The following is a 17,473-nucleotide window of genomic DNA, read 5'->3' as shown; positions in this document are numbered from 1 at the left end:
CCGCCAAGTGGACAAGGACTAAATTGAAAAGAGAAAGGGCTTCTTTTGAGATTTCTTTCTTCTAAGGATCTCAAATCAATTTGTACACATTAACGATGGGGCACTGAGAGCTTAAATGACTGTCCAAGGATACAGAGGAGGTCTGTGGCAGATCCAGGAATTGAAACCTGATCTTAAGCCCTGTTTATTATTATTTATTATTATTATTTATTTGTTGTATAATAGTGCCCAGAGGCCTTGACTAAGATCAGGGCTCGTTGGTGCTAGGCACTGTTCAAATGTATAGCACGGGTTGGTCCCCAAAGAGCTTGCAGTCTTCTCAGACAAGACAAAAGATGGGGTGGGAGGGGAGAAACAGAGCCAGAGAGGTGAAATGGCTTGCCCAAAGTCACCCAGCAAGTTCAGTGGTTTCCTGAGTCCCATTCCAGGGCCTTGTCCACTGGACCATTCTGCCTCTCTTTTTTTCTCTCTCCCCTTTTGCCTTTGCAGGTCACCTTTATGTAGTGTTCTTCCATCAGCCCTCTTTCTGCCAACAATACACATAGTGTAACTTATGTTAGTATGACACCTTCTCGCAGAGGCTGCATGAGCTTGATTTAAATTGAAATCTAATTCTTACTGGCTGTGCTATTGTGGCTGGACTTGAATGACCACACCTTTCGGTAGTCATTTTTAATCTGCTCTGGAAAGCAGCCCTACACCGAAAACAAAACAAGCCTGTAACACACTGTGGTTTAAAAGATTTAGGTCTCCTGTGTGAAGAAGTCCTCATACTTTAGACCTGACCACTACAGGAAATGGTTTCTAAACTGATTGAAATCTGCAGAGATGTTGAACTTTCATTGATCTGTGATGATATTGTGCAGACTTAAGTATAAAGCTGAGGATTCGGTCTTTATTATATTTTTAGACTGTTTGAACTTGCTTTGTTTTCTGTGGAGCCCACGTCTGAAAAATGAGCTGAACAACAGACCTACCTCACTGCTATTTATTTAATTCACCTCCCCCCAGAATGTGCTGTCAGATCTGAGCTTTCACAATCCCATCTCTGCTGACGATCACAAAGGAGTTGGAGGTAGCAGAGCAGCCTGTAGACACAGTTATGCAGCTCATCAAAAACAAAGAGTAAACTAGGTGCAATAGCCAGAAAAACAGTGATATAATCAGTGATGGAATGGGAAGGGAATTAACACAAACTAATATTAAGGCTGATTATATGAGAAGCCTTTTCCATAGTCATGGATATCTTTGGCGTTGTAGTGCTTTTGACACAAATTAATCAGTGGGAACAATGCAAAAAAAGCACTGATTTAATGAGTCACACTACGATGTAAGCAGGAGATTCTTTAATTTTACTATATTTGAGACATGAAATTCCCCTCTAAAAGAACATCTTTCTTGTGTGTGCCATATGGAAACAAAATGCTTGTTTTAGAGAAATTTTCAAACCATTTGGGCAGATCATTTTGCCCAGGTGTGTGTTTCAGGTCACGCAGACAAATAAAACAACCTTACATACCCTATTCTGAAATGCTTAAGAGTAACAGTTCTCAAATCTGAATATGTGCTCTTGCAACAAGTATGACCTAGCCAGATATTCCCTGCTGAACTTGTTACCTGCAATTGTCAGAGATTTCTGGAAGGCAGAATTAGCAGCACATCCTCTCAGCTCTTAGACAAGTTTTTCTTAAATAGAAGTCATTAACAGGCTTCTCAACATCCTGGGCTGTTGCACCCATACATCCCCATTGACAGACAGGTTTCTCCCCCCTATATTGCTGTACAGGGTGGGCATAATATAAATTACATAACCAAATATGAAACAATTATCCCTACATCAAAAACTTGGCAGGACTAATCACCCATTCATCTTACTGGTTTAGCATTGTGAAGCTAAGCATGTTACCTATCTATGATTCCTTCAGTAGCTCATAGAAGAAAGGTCTCACACTAATTAAAGAGCAGTTTTGTTCTGACGAATGACTGTGAAAAAGTGGTATCTGTTACATGCAAACCTTGAAGGCTAATGAAAACAGTGTGATTGCGCAATTGTATAATTGGGTTTCAGAATCTCCTGATAAATGAGCAGGAAAAACCCCAGCTTGGCTGTCACATTCCAGTTTGAATTTGCAGAGCTGTCAGGAGTCTCCTTTTACTGTACTTGTAAACAGTGCTCATGAATTATAGTCAGAGAGATCCCGTAAGCAATGGAAGCCCACAGTACCATTTATAGAGGGACTTTTCAGAGAAGTAGTAAGTTCTTGGCATCTTTTCAGGGATATAAGTTATGTTTACTAACATAAGATGGACTAGTCAATAATAATATAAAGGAAAATTTCATGTATACATACTATGAAACTAAATAAATGAAATGTGCACAATAAGGTAGGACTGTACAGTACAATGTAATATAGTCTGAGGCCTGACTCCGATTTCCCTTTAAATCCTGAAGTGAGGCCTTAGTAGCATGTAGCAGCCCTTCCAAAGCATCTCTACATTGATGCTGCTTTCCTTTGCCTCTTTCTCCTGCTGCCATAGGCCCTCAGTACTATATTTCCTTTAATCTGCACAGATTTCTACTTTTTGTATGGAGAGCCTCTATATTCCTCTGTTTATTTTATTTGCAAGATTAATCCTTTCTATGTTGGGCTATCTCTCACTCTCAGCTTTCTTTCTATCCTTTAACTGTTGCTGCCACAATGCACAAGTCAGTATCCTGGAACAGGGCCAGGTTCACCTTTACTCAAGAGCTAGCATTCACCCTTTTCCTAGAGCCTGTCCTAACATCTGGAGAAGAATACTCTGTCTCACATAATTTTAGTATGCAGGCCCCTTCTTCTCTCCATAATTTCAGCCATGTTAAGGCTTCATTGATTTAAAAATGGAGGATAACATTTTTGAGGTGCCTTTGTCTCCAGGTGCATCAAGTACCATAGAGGTTTGATAGATTTTTCTGGAGAGACAGTTGATCATGGCAAGGTCTCTTTATGCTGGGCTCCAATATCCTGTGCTCTGGAATGAGATGGCATTTCTCCTGAAGACTTGTCCTGTTGTTTAAAATATTGTACAAGAATACATTCCATAGGCTTGTTTTACTTTCTTTTGTGACCCAGGACAAGAAGAGCTTTTTTTCCGTTCCAGTGTAGATTTTAGCTGTTGCAAAACATGCCTAGTTTGTGCCTGCTCACTTGAGAAGATTAAATAATTTTAATAAATGGATTGTTTATGTAGAAATTCCATGACTGCCATTTACTCAGTATAGTGCTTGCTTGCTCACTGGATTTTGCAGACAGCACCTTTCTGGCTTATGCTGGTATTATTTGTCATTAACGTTAAGATTAGTTCTTGAAAGGAAAAGCTACACTATGCAGTCCCTGCTCCATTTGTAAAAAACTTTCAGCACATTTAGGCCAAAGAGCTATAGCTGCAATTCTGTGGAGGTAGAAAATGGGTGTGTGTGAACTGGTGTGTTTTGCTCATTGTGAGAATAAAATCTTTGCTCTTGATGGTCCAAATTCTATTCCAAAACCTGAAAACCTGCTTCACCTACAGCTTTGCGTTCTTTTTTTTTCTTACTTTGCCCAAAGTAGGAGAGAGGAGCATGCCCTTCCTTGCTCCAGTTCTATTCCACCGAGTGTTGTGGCTCAGGTTGGATTCCAAGTGCTTGAAGTGAAAAGGGCTTTTCTACTTTCAAATCTCAATTAAGAAGCCAAAAGCTACAGTGTGTGAAATACAGTAGGTTTTCCTGGCAGCTTCCTGCTTTAGTTCAGCTGTGTAAAGCCATGCCTCGTTTCAGCTCCCCAACCTGCTGCTCAGGGAATGATGGGATTCCTTTTAACCACCCTGCTTAATTTAACATCTGAGTTTTAAAAAAACAAAACAGAACTTGAAAATAAACCTATATACAGCACTCTGACAACGCAGTGGGAGGCTCATCCAGCTCCCTCTGTCCTGGCTTGGGAGAGGTGAAGACCATGGGTCATAACTTAGCCATACATTCTTATGTAGAATTCCCCATTAACTTGAGCAGGGAGTCTTGCACATAGACCACTGACATACATGGTCTCAAGTGAATCGCAGAACTAGGGCCCAGTCCATCAAACTGCTAAGTGCCCTCAACTACCATTGATTGCAATAGGTGAAGCGGGTGCTGAGCAAATGAGAGAGGCAGGGCCCTGAAGCTACTGGTCTTCTAAAAAAGAGTGGGATTTTGTGTAGAAGGGAAAGAGTCTGCTCTGTTTATAAAGTGTACACTGTTGATATGGGGTCTACCTTGTCTCCTGAGTGGGAGGAGACACGCTGTGGCAATGACTGGATACCCGGGGGAGGCGGCACAGGAGTTAACTGTATCCTGTGCCTGGCCCTTACCTAGGTGTGCCAGAGAAAAGAGGGCACAGCTTCCCCCACGTCTTGGGCTCCTTGTGCCAAGGACAGGCACACCAGCAGTCCCTGTAGTTGGGGGGAGGGGTGTCTCTCCAAAGGAATGGGAAATGGTTAGCGCGCACACAAAAAGGGCCTTTCCCAACACCCCAGCTCAGCAGTCTCTAAAGAAACATAATGAACCTGTCAAACCGTTTTGAGCAATTGGGCGTTGTTTTTGTAAAGCAAGGACTTCCTTGAAAAAAAGCTTCTCACTTCTGAAGTCTGCAGATTCTGTGTTTAGTGTCCATGTGTAAATAGCCACATTTCATTTTATTTCACATTTCCAGCTGGGTGTGATAGTCTGTACTTCCTGTCCTAAATGGTTTAGTGTTGCTGTGTCCAGCTGCCACATTCTGCCCCAGAGCTAGCAGTGTTTGGGTGGTGAGTGACCTATACCCTACTTAGGTATTTTGTTGAGCACTTTGTAAATTGCTTTAGACTCTTTTGGGATGAAAGGTGCTATGTAAATTATGTATTAGTTACTACTATATTACTCTCAGGCACAGAAAGCATCAGAGTTCAATAAATACTAGCATTAGGGCTTGTGGTTACCATGTTGCTGAAATGGTGCTGCAGCAGCTTTCTCGATACTTTTTGCCGTGCAGGCTAAAGTGGAAGAATGAAAAAAGGTAATTAAAGCCATATGATTTTGAGGCACAGTTCGCTGGAGTGGGTTTGAGGTCTGAAGCAATGTGCCTGCAGATGTTTCCTTTCATCTGTCAGCTCAAGCAGGAGAAAGAATGAAGAGTTGTTCTTTAAAAAGTCAGAACCACAAACCTGACCCTCTGAGAAGTGGAGGAGCATGGAAGGAGGAGTAACACCGCTTTATTGATGCTCACAGAATCCAACATTTATTTCCCCAAAGGCAGTAATGATCCAGATTGTAGACATGACATTAGCACTGCTTGGATCCTTTTGTTAGCATTCTCACATCTCATGTGCTAAAGCAGGAATAGGGCAGTTCACTGCTTGAATGGGAGATCTCCAGGGAACACTTATATGCTATGAGAAGTCATGTTTGTAAGAGATTCTGTTAATGTCACTCTTCCTTGACTGCCCCTCAGTGATATGGGAAGCAGGAGATGCCCTCAGCTGGGTGAGAAGTAAAGCTGAGGTTCAGATAGTTTGTGGTCATTAAAGATCCTGCAGCAATTTTTTTCATTAGATTTTGACCAGGACAGTTGAACATTCTGCCTCCCGAATTCTTCCGGCTGTTTCATTGTACATATTATGCTTTACTTCTTTCCTGTACGATTTCGTAGTGGTGGTGTGTGTTGTTAAAGCCCTTAACACAGCTGCTGTGTTTCACTCAAAGGGAGGCTGCAGCAATCCTGGCTTATCCCTTACCTACATCATAGGGTATTGTCATGATTAATAAATTATTTATGAAGAGCTTAAAGATTTGTGAAATTAAAGACTATAGGAGGGCGAAGTATCACATCAGAAATGCTAAGGTTGGCATGTTTACCTAATGACATCACTATTCCACTTGAGTCTGTATCACTGCCTTGCAATTTTGTGCGTGGAACAAAAATACAAAGTTTCTGTCCAGACAGTAAAAAGGATTTGAAGGAAACACCTGTAACTATGGTTAATATGCCAGTTGCTTGATGAAAGGTGTATTGCATCAGACAAGCACATCATTATGCAAAATCCACAATTATTACTATTTTGTTAAATAGCATCCTCGTTCCAGTCTCTTAAAATGCATGTACTTAAAAAAAGCACTCACACATAGTCCTCTGCAGAGCTGATTTCAGTGCAAACCTATTCTGTGCTTAGCAGTTAGAATGAGCTGTTTGCCACCAGTCTGAACTGGTGACCATCCCCCCTGGGCTAGCTTGGAAAAGTTCTTGAACATGCCGGCTTTCACCCCATGAGCTGAGGATGAAAAGAGAGTCTGAAAGCTGCCAGTATTTCTCTCTGGAGCTACAAGGTTTTTTGTTTCCAGGGGTTGGTGGGGGGGTGCCTTCGGGGTTGATCCGGAACATGACCAGTTCGGGAAGGAAAGAACAAACCAGACTCTGAACGCAGAGATACAAGTAAAACTTTTTTTTTTTAAAGCTTTCTCTATTCTCTGGAAATAAGCTGTCTAGGCTCATGAGTTTCTAAACTAATGCAATAATTTTAGAAGGGTGGGGGGATGTATGCACAGATAGATTTCTCAACTCTTCTTTTATTAATTTTTAGATCAACAACTGGGCTTTTCTTCATTTCACCTGAATGAACTAATGCTGTCTCTCATCCCACAGGATCTGACAGGTGGAGCATTTGAAGAAAACTTGAACACACTAGATTTGAAAGAGGGACTGGATTATCATCATTTCAGCTGAACACTGAGGTACAGCACTGAAATTGGTGCTTTATATATCATGAGCGATGTGTATGTTAAAAACAAAACTGTGTCCAGAGAGGGTTAGGTTTTATAGTTAGTAATTTGAACTTCACCCAGTGTATTTCTTCTGATCATGTATTCTTTTCTAAAGGCAGGATAAAACTATACTTTTGATATCTATATTTACCAGTTGTTAATATGGCACATTACTGGCTTAGTAGTCAGTTTATAATTGTGATTCTTCCTGCTTATTATCACAAAAACAATAGTGAAATGTGCTATATTTGTTGCTAATTTTAAGTATACAAAATTAGTTACTGCTGCTTATACTCTTGGTGTAAGTAGCCCATCCAGTACTATCCATTAGATTACAGAGCAAGCTGCTACCATAAGGAAACATTACAGCCATATCAAACAAAATGTACACATCAGTTTAAATGTTCACAACAATGAAAGTGTTTAGAGACCTTGGTGACTCAGGTTCTGTCCAGAGTGGTCAGGGGCCCCACGCCATTCCCTGGAGTTGGTTAATCTCCTGCTACTGACAACAGCAGCTGTTGTTTCCTGAGGTAAAATCTTTGCATTACTGCTTTGTATCTATGTGAACTGCTAGTGCTGAGGGATTAAAGAGGCCCTAAATTATGGCATCCCTGTGATTCAGGCGTGTTAGGAGTATAGTGTATATGGGAACTGATATGGAAGCCAGAGGATAACGTATATAGATGCTCAGAGCTTTCACTCAGCCTCCTATTGTGTATGCTTAAAAATAGGTAGATTTTTGCTAACACAGAAGTAATGTTTTTCTTGCACTGAGTACCTCAAGTTATAACTTTGCTCAAGAACGAACTAAACCTCAGATCAGCTTCTGCTTTAGACTATCCCTCAAGTGAAAGATGCCACTTAGTGGTTTATTAGATGTGAATTAACATAATGAAGAGGTAATTTACCTTACCTAGTAATTCTGGGGGCCCAACTTGACACAGTAGACAGGTCTGGTTCTAATTGTGTAGCACTTAAAAAACCTTAAAGGGGTCTAAGCTTTATAAAGTAGGCCACCTAAAATCACTAATTATTTTGGAAAATCTCTACTCTGGTTAAGTAACAGATATTTTGGTTGCTAGTTACGCTACTTATTTAACCACATAATAAAGAGTTGTCTTAGTTACTGTTGTTCCTTTATCAGTATCTTTATCTTTTGTGTTCATCTTTCTTGTTTGTTGGGTGATTTTGACAGCCTGAGAATGGCATAGCATTGAGGGGCCGTACAGTAGATGCTATCTTTTGACTTTTTTTTCTCTGTCTGCATGATACTAGGCTGGACAAGAAGTGTTGCCTACCTATTTGAATGGTAGTTGGTCTGAGCTGGTGAAATGGCTCGCAGTATCCAGAGCCATTCCCTATCAAGCTGTATGTTATACCATCAATATACTCAAATTTATTACAAAAATATACTAAGTTTAAATTCTAAAGAATTCCAGCAAGTGCTGTCACTCTGTTTAGTAAAAGGGTACTGCTGCCTTTGCTTCCTTGACCAGCTGTGCAGAATTAAATTATAAAATCTGTGTGGAGAAGAGTGCCTCCCCACCTCAAAAACCCCTGGTTAATAATGGCTCCTTTCAGAAAAGAGGCCTGTAACTTTGAGCCTGCGTCTCCATTTCCCTGCTACTTGCATGCATATCCTGTTTTGAATTGAATCACGTGCATCACTTCACTCTTGTTCCCAGGACCCCATTCCATGTATAGATTATCAATACTGAGACCACCATTTCATTGCCCTCCCCAGTTGCTGATCATGTTCTGTGCTTCTGGTAAATATTTCTGATTTCCCATTTACATGTAAAAGAGCCTGAAATTGCAGCTTTTGCCAACCAGCTAGAAGCAGAGGAAAAGGCTGTTATAAACTCACAGTGTTTATCCTTTGCTGCTCAGAATGTAGTATTTATATGAAAAAAGTGGCTGCAGCTTTCTTTCTAGAATAGCGCATAAACCGGTGGTGGTGGCCTCTCAGACCAGGGGATTGGTAACTTAAACCCCTCAGGCCTAGATTTTAAAGAGATGGTGATCCCGTCGCTAGAATTTTGCATTGTCAGTTTCTCATAGAGAGATGAAATGGCTCAATTTTTATACTCATCCCACTGATATATAGGTGACTGCGCAAAAGATCTCCGTACCTGCATATTATTTAAAAGCATATTGGCTACTGAGCTCTTTTGAAAATCTGGCTCTAAGTGGCCATTTTAAAGCCAGCCTGCTTTAGTAGTGGCTTTGTTTTGATCTCACTCCAGTTAGCAGCATCCCTAACTATTATGCTGCAGCAGATTGGTGTCTATTCATTGAATTTCCATTGGGACCAGACTTGGTAATCTCAGCAAAGCTAACAATTGTGAGACCTATGGAGACCAAGTTTGTCACTCATATAGGTGGGTCCTGTTCAGGATTGGGTACTTTGTCCTATCATTTTCCATGTCATACCTGTTTTGTGGATTAATACAGGGTGTTGTGCTGCATGGCTGTGAAGCTAACCCCATTTCAGGAATATTACCTTTAAGATACAATGCTGAGGTTCATAGCACAGAGGGTATTTCTCATTTGAGTTTCATATGATTGTTTTTTGTATGTTGATTGAATATTTTTATACCACAATCTTTATAAAACTAAAGCTTCTGCCAGTGTGGGGATTCCACTGGAGCTTTATTCATTTTGACCTTGAGCCACAGCTCACACTCCTACTTTGGAACGTACCCTATAGCAAATCTTCAAAAAAAAAATGTCCCATTCTAAGAATGGGAGTGCCAGGATGAGCATTGGTAATGAAACAGTAGTAGTATAGGTGGTTTGAGTCTACTTGGAAAGAAAAGGAACCATGTCAGGTTTATACAGCCACCTGCCAAACTGGGCCACAAAGTTATTCTTACAGTCAATCATCATCTTCAGCTGGTACAATTCAAACAGTGATTATACAACATAACAGCAGTTTCCAAACTTTTTGAGTTGCCCCCCTGGAATTAAAATTTTGTGTTACGGCCCCCCGATCCCCCAATCCAGACAAAAAGAGGTGAGTCAGGATATGGAGGTTCCATTCCCTCCTTGAGCCCTGCTATGCTTCGCTGAAGCCCAAGCTACGTATCATGGCCGCTCGCCCTCTGGAACGGTCCTCTGGGGATTCACCCCACTGTTTGAAAACCTCTGTTCTACAAGCTACACAGCCACCTTCTATAAGGAGTGGCATTTGAGGTGTGAGCCATTCCTACACCTGTGAAGATAGGTCCTCAAGGGTAGTGGGCCATTTCTTTGCAGCGTGTATGTACTTGAGATCTAGCCCTAAGTCATTTTGGTATGAAGCTATTTTCTGGGCTTGTTCACTTGTGCAAAATTGAAAATCTTGCCACCTTAGCTTTTGGATATTTCTCCTTCCCTTCTGCTTCAGGAAGAAAACTATTTAATACACTTGTTGAAAATCATTCATATAATGAACTTCCCTTGTGACTCTAGAGACAGAATTGAATGGGTTTATATAGCATACTAAAAGAGCCTGTGCTATCCTGTTGTATGTCAGATAAGCTTAAAAATCAGTTTCCACACCCCCTCTGTTGGAGCAAAGCATCCTACAAATGCTTATCCTGTCACTCACTCTTACTTCACTATACAGTAGGGGTAGGTTTCCTCAATGTCAAATGCAGTTAAGTTATGGGTTTTTATAGTTGGCCTTTCTGGAGGAAAAAAAATCAGCTGTTGTATAATTTCTTATTAGGTGCCTCTTTATGGAGAATGACTGGTTGCAATTTTGGTTTTGAAAATGCGGAATGAATCGATTCACTCTGTACAGAGACTAATGTAGTTCATCACTTTCAGTGTCCTGTGCCTGCACTCAGAAGAACAATGGGGCTGTCTATTTTCAAGCGCTGTCACGCCCGTTTCAAATTGCTAGTGGTATCATCATTTAACACTGGTCCTTTCTCATCCACTTTCAGGTCACTATGTTACCAACACTAGAATCATGGCTTGGTGAGACCTCAGTTCTTATTTTAATTACCTGTGCAGACACAGCTATACAGTTAATTTTTTAAAACACTGATTGTGCTGCATGTATACTGGAGATAAACAGTTGGTTTGCACCAATACTGAGAGTTTATTTTAGTATGTTGTAATGCTTGTTTTGTGGAATTAATTTTTGAACATTAAGTTAAAAACAAGCAGGTGTTAGTTTTTCATAAGAGCTGGCCAGGTTCTTGGATGTGTGAGCACTTATGTGGACGTTACGTTAATTGGAGAACTGCAGCTTGTCGCAACAAACAAGAGTTTTTTAAAATTGAACAAATGTTCAAAAAGAACCATTTCTGATATTCACAAAGTGAACAATAAATGTGGTTATTCTACCTGATAACCATGGCATCTCTGAATTTGGCTCTTCATGCTCATAAATTTGCATAATCTACTATAAATTGTTGTAATACATACATGAAGGGGGTGGAGTTTACATGAAACAACCAATAAAAAGGTTTACCTGTACTATCCTGCAATCACTGATCTATTTTAGAGGCCCAGGGGGCTGCTGAGGGCAAATGTGACTAGCTGATAACAGATGATTGATTTTTAAAAATTGCTAACAGTAAGGGCATTGGCTGAAGCACTGACCTATCACCTCTGTACTCCTCAGAGTGAGGGAAAAGTGAGGTTCTGCTTGATGTCTCTGGAACTCTAGCTTATAACACAAAGTCACCACTCATTTACACTATTCAACAGTCTCTGTTTATTTTAGGCTTTGACCTTACCCAGAACGAAGATTGTCTGCTTTTGCTTGCAGACAGTAAGTCAGGGCTGAAGGCAATAAAAGAACAGTTTATTGAGAGAGGTATTACCTGAAGGTAACGATGAAAGATTTAATTACCATTAAGTATTGCCACTCTGAATTGTTACATTATCTTAAATATTTGTCTTGACCACAAGCATTAGCCACAACTGTAAATGGTTAATACACCAGGACAAGCTCAATGATTTTAGAGGAGACACACTAATTCAGGTTTTATAAGGGGAATGCAAGACACTGGCATTCAAAAGCACCTCAATTATGACAACGATCATGAGGACAAACTGCCATCTTGTGGCTACAGATAACAAATTTAAGAACTGAAAACATAATGGACCTTTGTTGCCTTTATATTGTGGTCAGAGATACTGACAGATAAACAGGCTGCTTTTTCACTCTTTATGTTAATTTTGTTAATCATATTTTGTAGCTCAGTCTGAGACTCCACTTTATCAAGATGCCACAGCACAGATCACTTCCTCCTTCATGACGCAAGTGCCAGAGAGCTTCAGTTTTCAAAGCAACAGAGAACACTGACTGCTTTACTATGCTGCACTCTACATACAGGAAACAAAAAAAGAAGAACTTAGGGTACTCAGTTACTTTTAATCCAACTAATAACTGAATGCATGTTATCAATTAAAGGAAAATAGGACTTTGTTTTAAAAGTAAATTGCATTTTAACAGATGGTAAATATCACAACTGCTAGATTTAAAAGAAAAAACAGATGAATAATATTTTAAATGTTGATTCAACTGACACATGTTTTTCAAAAAGATAAATAAAGTTCAAGTGGCTTGTATTCAAATGTTATGCCTGGTTTTATCTAATCATGTTTGTATTTTTCCTCTACTTTTATGAGGCGAGCTCTCAGAGAAAGGTAGAGTGTGCTGTGTATTTTCTCTCATACACCCCGCATCCCTACGGAAAAATGTTTGTGCCACTGGATTTAACTGCTGAGAAACTCCTCCACTGATAATACACAGTAGGATTGCAAGTGGGATTGTCATTCTTTAATACTAGCTAGAACAAATAGAAGTTTTCAAGTAAACTGCAAGGCTATTTTTATTTCTGCAAGTGTTTAATTAGCATTGCTAGAAAACATAAGGAGGAGGAGGAGGAAGTAGTAAAGCACCAAATTCTGCCCTGTAACTTTACTGACTTTGATGGGATACTAAAGGAAAGATTCGCATTACAGTATTTGCAATAATTTTTCCCCAGACATATGTACACATTAGGTGCCTCGTATTATCAAAGGGGAGGGTTCACTTTTCTTTCCAATCTTTCATATGAGTCTCCAAGTGTTTAAAACTCACCTGGCTATCAAGACAATTTTCTTATACCCTCTACATTTTGAAATGCTTAATCATAACATTTATGAAGCAAAGAGCAGTCAACACTGATAGTAAAACAAGATTCTTAATCTCCCAATTCATTAAAACACCAGCACTCACAAGTTTAGCTTTCACTTAAACAAGAGTGATTTACCAGATGAGAACGTTAAGAATTTTTCTTTATCTGTTCTGGTTGCTGTACAAATTAACTAAATGTATATCAGGGGAGTAAGAATCACTTCAGCAGCTGGTTTTCTTGGCCCTTTTACTATCAATGTTTTCAGAACAAAACAAATAACTGGTTTTGTGACTTAATGTGTTACATGATAATTTCCTTTCGGAACCTGGCTTCTTACAGCTCAACACACTTGGGTTGTATCTCTACTTACAAACACCAGAGGCAGTTAAATCTTATCTGATGTTCCAGGGGTTGGCCACAACTCTTTTACCAGTATGAATACCTCCAAAACTGTGGGGGAAATGCTGCATTTTAAGTAAAAGATTAAGTATAAATTAACAGCAAATCCTTACTTCCCACAGTTTGCCCCATTTTAGCATATTTCTGTATCACAATCTTTCCCCCAGTCTGGGACGAAGGGATGGAATGACAAATGGGACAAAAGAAAGATTAACACTACTTGGGAAAGGGTAACAATTTTAAATCCATAGCTGAGAGCATCCTCCTGCTGACATTTTTCTTCTGAAGAAGAGTCAAGTATGTGAGGTGATGATGGATGACCAGGTAGCCATTTTACAGATTTTTGTTCTGGCTGCTGATCATGGAAGCGTTGAGTAGGCGCCAGCTTCTTCTGCTGATGAATGTGCTTCAGCAACGCTATTGAATCTACCTAAGAATGGATGATTTTAGATACTTTCAAGCACATGCATGGAACTTATAGGGAGAAGAATAAAAATGATGTTTTACTAAGCTAATTGATTCTACTAAGGAATACTTGAACTGCTCTTCTCACATCTGCCACAGGCCGTGCTTTTTCTTTTGGTGTTAGACTTTGGAAAAAACAAAAGAAGAATTACCCTAGAGCCATCTGTACTCGAGATTAAGACCAGCCGTGTGTCCTCACAGAAGATGCATTATGGGTAGTATCTGAGAATGAAGATTTTGAAAACAAGTAGTTTAAGTATGCAAGACAAATCAGATTCCTGAAAGGGGTATGGTAGTCTGGAAAGATTGAGAGCCTGCTCACTGCTCTGACCTTGCAATACTGAAGTGACAGAATTTTGTCTCCAGTCTCACACAGGTAAAAGAGGTGGAGAACCTGCAAGTCTTAAAAACCTAGCTGTCTGCAATGAGATGCAGCAGACAGCTCTGGTGTAGGAAATCCTGCCAGTTGGGAAAATGAAGTGGAGACCTCTCTGGAAGCTGAACTAGGTCTGGGTATCCCAGCATTCTTGGTGCACCCTGATCTTCTCAATAGTTGAAGGTGGGAGAGGAGAGATTTGACTATCTATGAGCTAGAGTCTAGTCCCAACAATTTTGGTCCGCTTCCCTGATCACAGAATCATACAATATCAGGGCTGGAAGGGACCTCAGGAAGTCATCTAGTCCAACCCCCTGCTCAAGGCAGGACCAATCCCCAATTTTTGTCCCAGATCCTAAATGGCCCCCTCAAGGATTGAACTCACAATCCTAGGTTTAGCAGGCCAATGCTCAAACCACTGAGCTATCCCTCCCTTCTGATGAGCCACCTCACCTTTATATTTTGGCTGGATTACTTTTGTTCAGAACCATTACCTATACTTCTCCAAGTATACGTCCCAATGGGTATTCCACCCTATTTGAGAATCTCACTGGAATATGCAGGTAAATTTCTGCTAGACCTTCCAGAAAGACTACAATAGTCCTGAAATTTGTTTTCTTCATCAGGCTGTTCATACTCTTGCCGATACCTTTCTTCAATGATGATGGAAGAGAGCCCTGGAGGTGCCTTAAGGGACAAACTCTAGTGCTTTTGGTGTGGTTTGTTTCTCATCTCTTGAAGCTGCAGCGCCTGGAGCTCCAGATAATATTCATCTTACACTATCACCTCTGTGAACCAGATTGAAATCTGATGCCTGCAACACAGGATATCCTAACCTGGGTCCTATTTTTGAAGGGAAGCAGGCCCTATCTCAGTCACTGTGTTCAAACGGGAAGAAAGGTTTGGATTTTATGGGACTCTGAGCCCAGGTGTTTCTCCTGGAACAGGAAGAATCTCTACTCTGGTACTTTTGCTGTGAGTAGGGCTGAAATGAGATTCTGCCCCCTGTCTGTGTCTGATCCCACAGGAGTAGAAAGTTAATACTTTGTTCATATAATCGGTTACCATCTTATCAAGCTTCTCCATTAATGGGATTCCAACTAAGACTTTTGAGATACAGATAAATTTTACACTTGTCAGGGCTTAAGTCAGAGTTAGGGCCAGGACAACTGAGAGTCCATGCATCATCTTTTTATGAATGCAGCAGCTACTGGTATTTCTTTAGGTATCAGTCTGAGTTCTTTGTTCTGAAGGTAGAGGTTTTTAGTTCATCACAGCAGGACACTGTAGCATTAGCAAGCATGTGCTTGCTTGCTAGTGACAGTAGGGCTGCTGAAGTGGCTGTGAAATCTGTTTTAAGAATGGCATCTCTCTTTGTGCCTGCAGGGTCCTTTAGTAAGTAAACTCCCTCTGCAGGAATTACCTGTTGCATCAAGTTTAGACAGTGAAGAGTTTGGCTTTGGGTGACTGTAGAATTTCGGGACCTGCCACCTGAACCATTTTCCATGCCTTCCTAACAATTTGCATAAAGAAAGAATGAAGGGGGAGGACAAGTGTATTTAATATTTGTCCTTGGTATTAGTTAGCCTGCTTATCCTGGTGGCCAACATCTTCCTCCTCATTGTCTTGCATATCTGGAGGAAAAGAACCTCTCTCATGCTTCTCTGGCTTAGAGGCACGGTGATCAAAACAGAGTTCTCCTCCTGTGGAGAATGAGCTGTACTCAAAACTGCGCTGGCTTCATGCTGCATACTTCTGCAAATCAGGCCCACCATGTGTATATTAAACTGAGTAAGGAAATTCTTTCCTAAGGTTACATGTTGTCACTTCTCAGGAGTACTTTATTTATTATTAGGGTTTAGAATGTAACTTTCCTGAATCTTTCAATACCGTTTCTATCCTAAATGCAGAATCAATGTATAGGAAGTCACATAAGTCATGGAATTTTAGTTTTGCTATTAAATTTGAAGGGGAAATTCTTACCATTCTTTTCCACAAAACACAGACACACACACTGTACACACAGGCATCTGTGCTACATTATTTCATGCTTGCATTGTCTCAGTAAGTTGAGCTTTGCACCAGAAGTCTGGAATGTTTTCAAGGAATGGGATTGGAGGGTTTTATAAAAACTGTTTTAGACAACTCCATACATTCTGTACTTATCTCTAGCACAATCCCATGGGTCTTGGATTTCTAGATGTCATTAACAAGTACAGGATATTTAGTAAAATAACTGATGCTTTTTTTTGTTCCTTCAGGAAAATTCTATAGCAAAAACCCCACACTCTACCTTGGACACTAGTTGCGGTTTCGGCACTTTCATTAGGTCACAGAGATAGTTGCGCTTCTCTCTCACTAGTGGTAATTCAGCATCCCTATAACCAAGACAAGAGAATTTCTTTTAATGTTCATGCTTTCCAGAAAGAAAATAATTTTCGTGACTAAATTTGTAACATGCAATGAAAAGAACAGCTTAATGAACAGTTGAAAGGATACTATATTAAAAATACAGTTAAACATTAAATAGCATCAAAGTATAGTGAAACATATTTACTCTTAATAAATTCTTATTTGATTGATACAAAAAAAGTATAACATTTTTACTGCACTACATTAAACCAGAGGACTCTTTACAGTATGTCTGTTAGAAGTGTCATTGTCCCCAACTGATTATTCGATACTGCAGGCATTTCCGAGTCTAAAATAAAGGGAAACCTTTGGTACCTCTGACACAACCATGTACATAATTTTGATTTTGTAAAGGTAGCCATGGTACATAGAGTCCCATACCCAATTAATTCTCTGGGGAGGACCACACTGATTCCAGTACTACAGAAAAGGATACATACAATCTAAATGTTGAATACCTCTGGCCTTTTTGAAAGATACGTGACAACTTTGGCAAGTTGCAAACGTGCTCTGAGCCAAAACAAAAGGCACATTTTGTTATATTATAAATTCAACAATTGTACTCTAAACCCACGGTGGTTCTAACAGGGAGAATATTTCAAATATGCATATCCTGGTTATGGTCTTTTTAACCAAAATATTTGAGGCTGGTTCAGCTTCCTGCTGTCAACACAGATTTATTTTAATTCAGAAGTATAAAGCCCTTCCTGTAGTGCCCAGAGCGTCTGAGAATTTTAACATACTCTTGATGATCCCATGCAAGGTGTCATAAGTCTTCTTTAATAAACATTACATTCATCAACTGCTTTATCTACCAAGTCTCCCCAGGTGAAACAATCACATTTCAAGTGATCTAGAACTCTATCTTAAATCTCAAAGTATTAGACTTGTATTTGAATTTGG

General features: G+C 40.0%; 2 protein-coding genes across 9 annotated transcripts in view; one reads left to right on the top strand and one right to left on the bottom strand.

Annotated features, from left to right (window-relative positions):
• The window catches only part of B3GNTL1 (UDP-GlcNAc:betaGal beta-1,3-N-acetylglucosaminyltransferase like 1), a 301,690-nt gene extending 289,558 nt beyond the window's left edge, over window positions 1-12,132 (top strand). For 3 of the 5 annotated variants that reach the window (XM_084646629.1, XM_084646631.1, XM_084646632.1), the window contains 2 exons: window positions 6,675-6,763; window positions 11,995-12,132. In XM_084646629.1, coding sequence (XP_084502755.1) covers window positions 6,675-6,755 — 81 coding nt within the window. In that variant the 3' untranslated portion in view covers window positions 6,756-6,763; window positions 11,995-12,132. Of the gene's footprint in view, window positions 1-6,674; window positions 6,764-10,728; window positions 10,763-11,516; window positions 11,623-11,994 lie in introns of all 5 variants that reach the window. The other 2 variants (XR_014713947.1, XM_084646630.1) reach the window with 2 other exon arrangements.
• The window catches only part of TBCD (tubulin folding cofactor D), a 259,864-nt gene continuing 253,874 nt past the window's right edge, over window positions 11,484-17,473 (bottom strand). For 3 of the 4 annotated variants that reach the window (XM_084646626.1, XM_084646625.1, XM_084646627.1), the window contains exons 39-41: window positions 16,452-16,536; window positions 13,935-14,004; window positions 11,484-12,121 (exon numbers count right to left, since the gene is read on the bottom strand). In XM_084646626.1, coding sequence (XP_084502752.1) covers window positions 13,978-14,004; window positions 16,452-16,536 — 112 coding nt within the window. In that variant the 3' untranslated portion in view covers window positions 11,484-12,121; window positions 13,935-13,977. The remainder of the gene's footprint in view (window positions 12,122-13,934; window positions 14,005-16,451; window positions 16,537-17,473) is intronic. The other variant, XM_084646628.1, reaches the window with a different exon arrangement.

This window comes from Lepidochelys olivacea (genome assembly GCF_965140295.1).
Source record: "Lepidochelys olivacea isolate rLepOli2 genome assembly, chromosome: 14".
Classification (NCBI taxonomy): Eukaryota; Metazoa; Chordata; order Testudines; family Cheloniidae; genus Lepidochelys; species Lepidochelys olivacea.
Note: the sequence above shows the minus strand (reverse complement) of the source record. Positions and strands in the feature narration are given on the sequence as shown.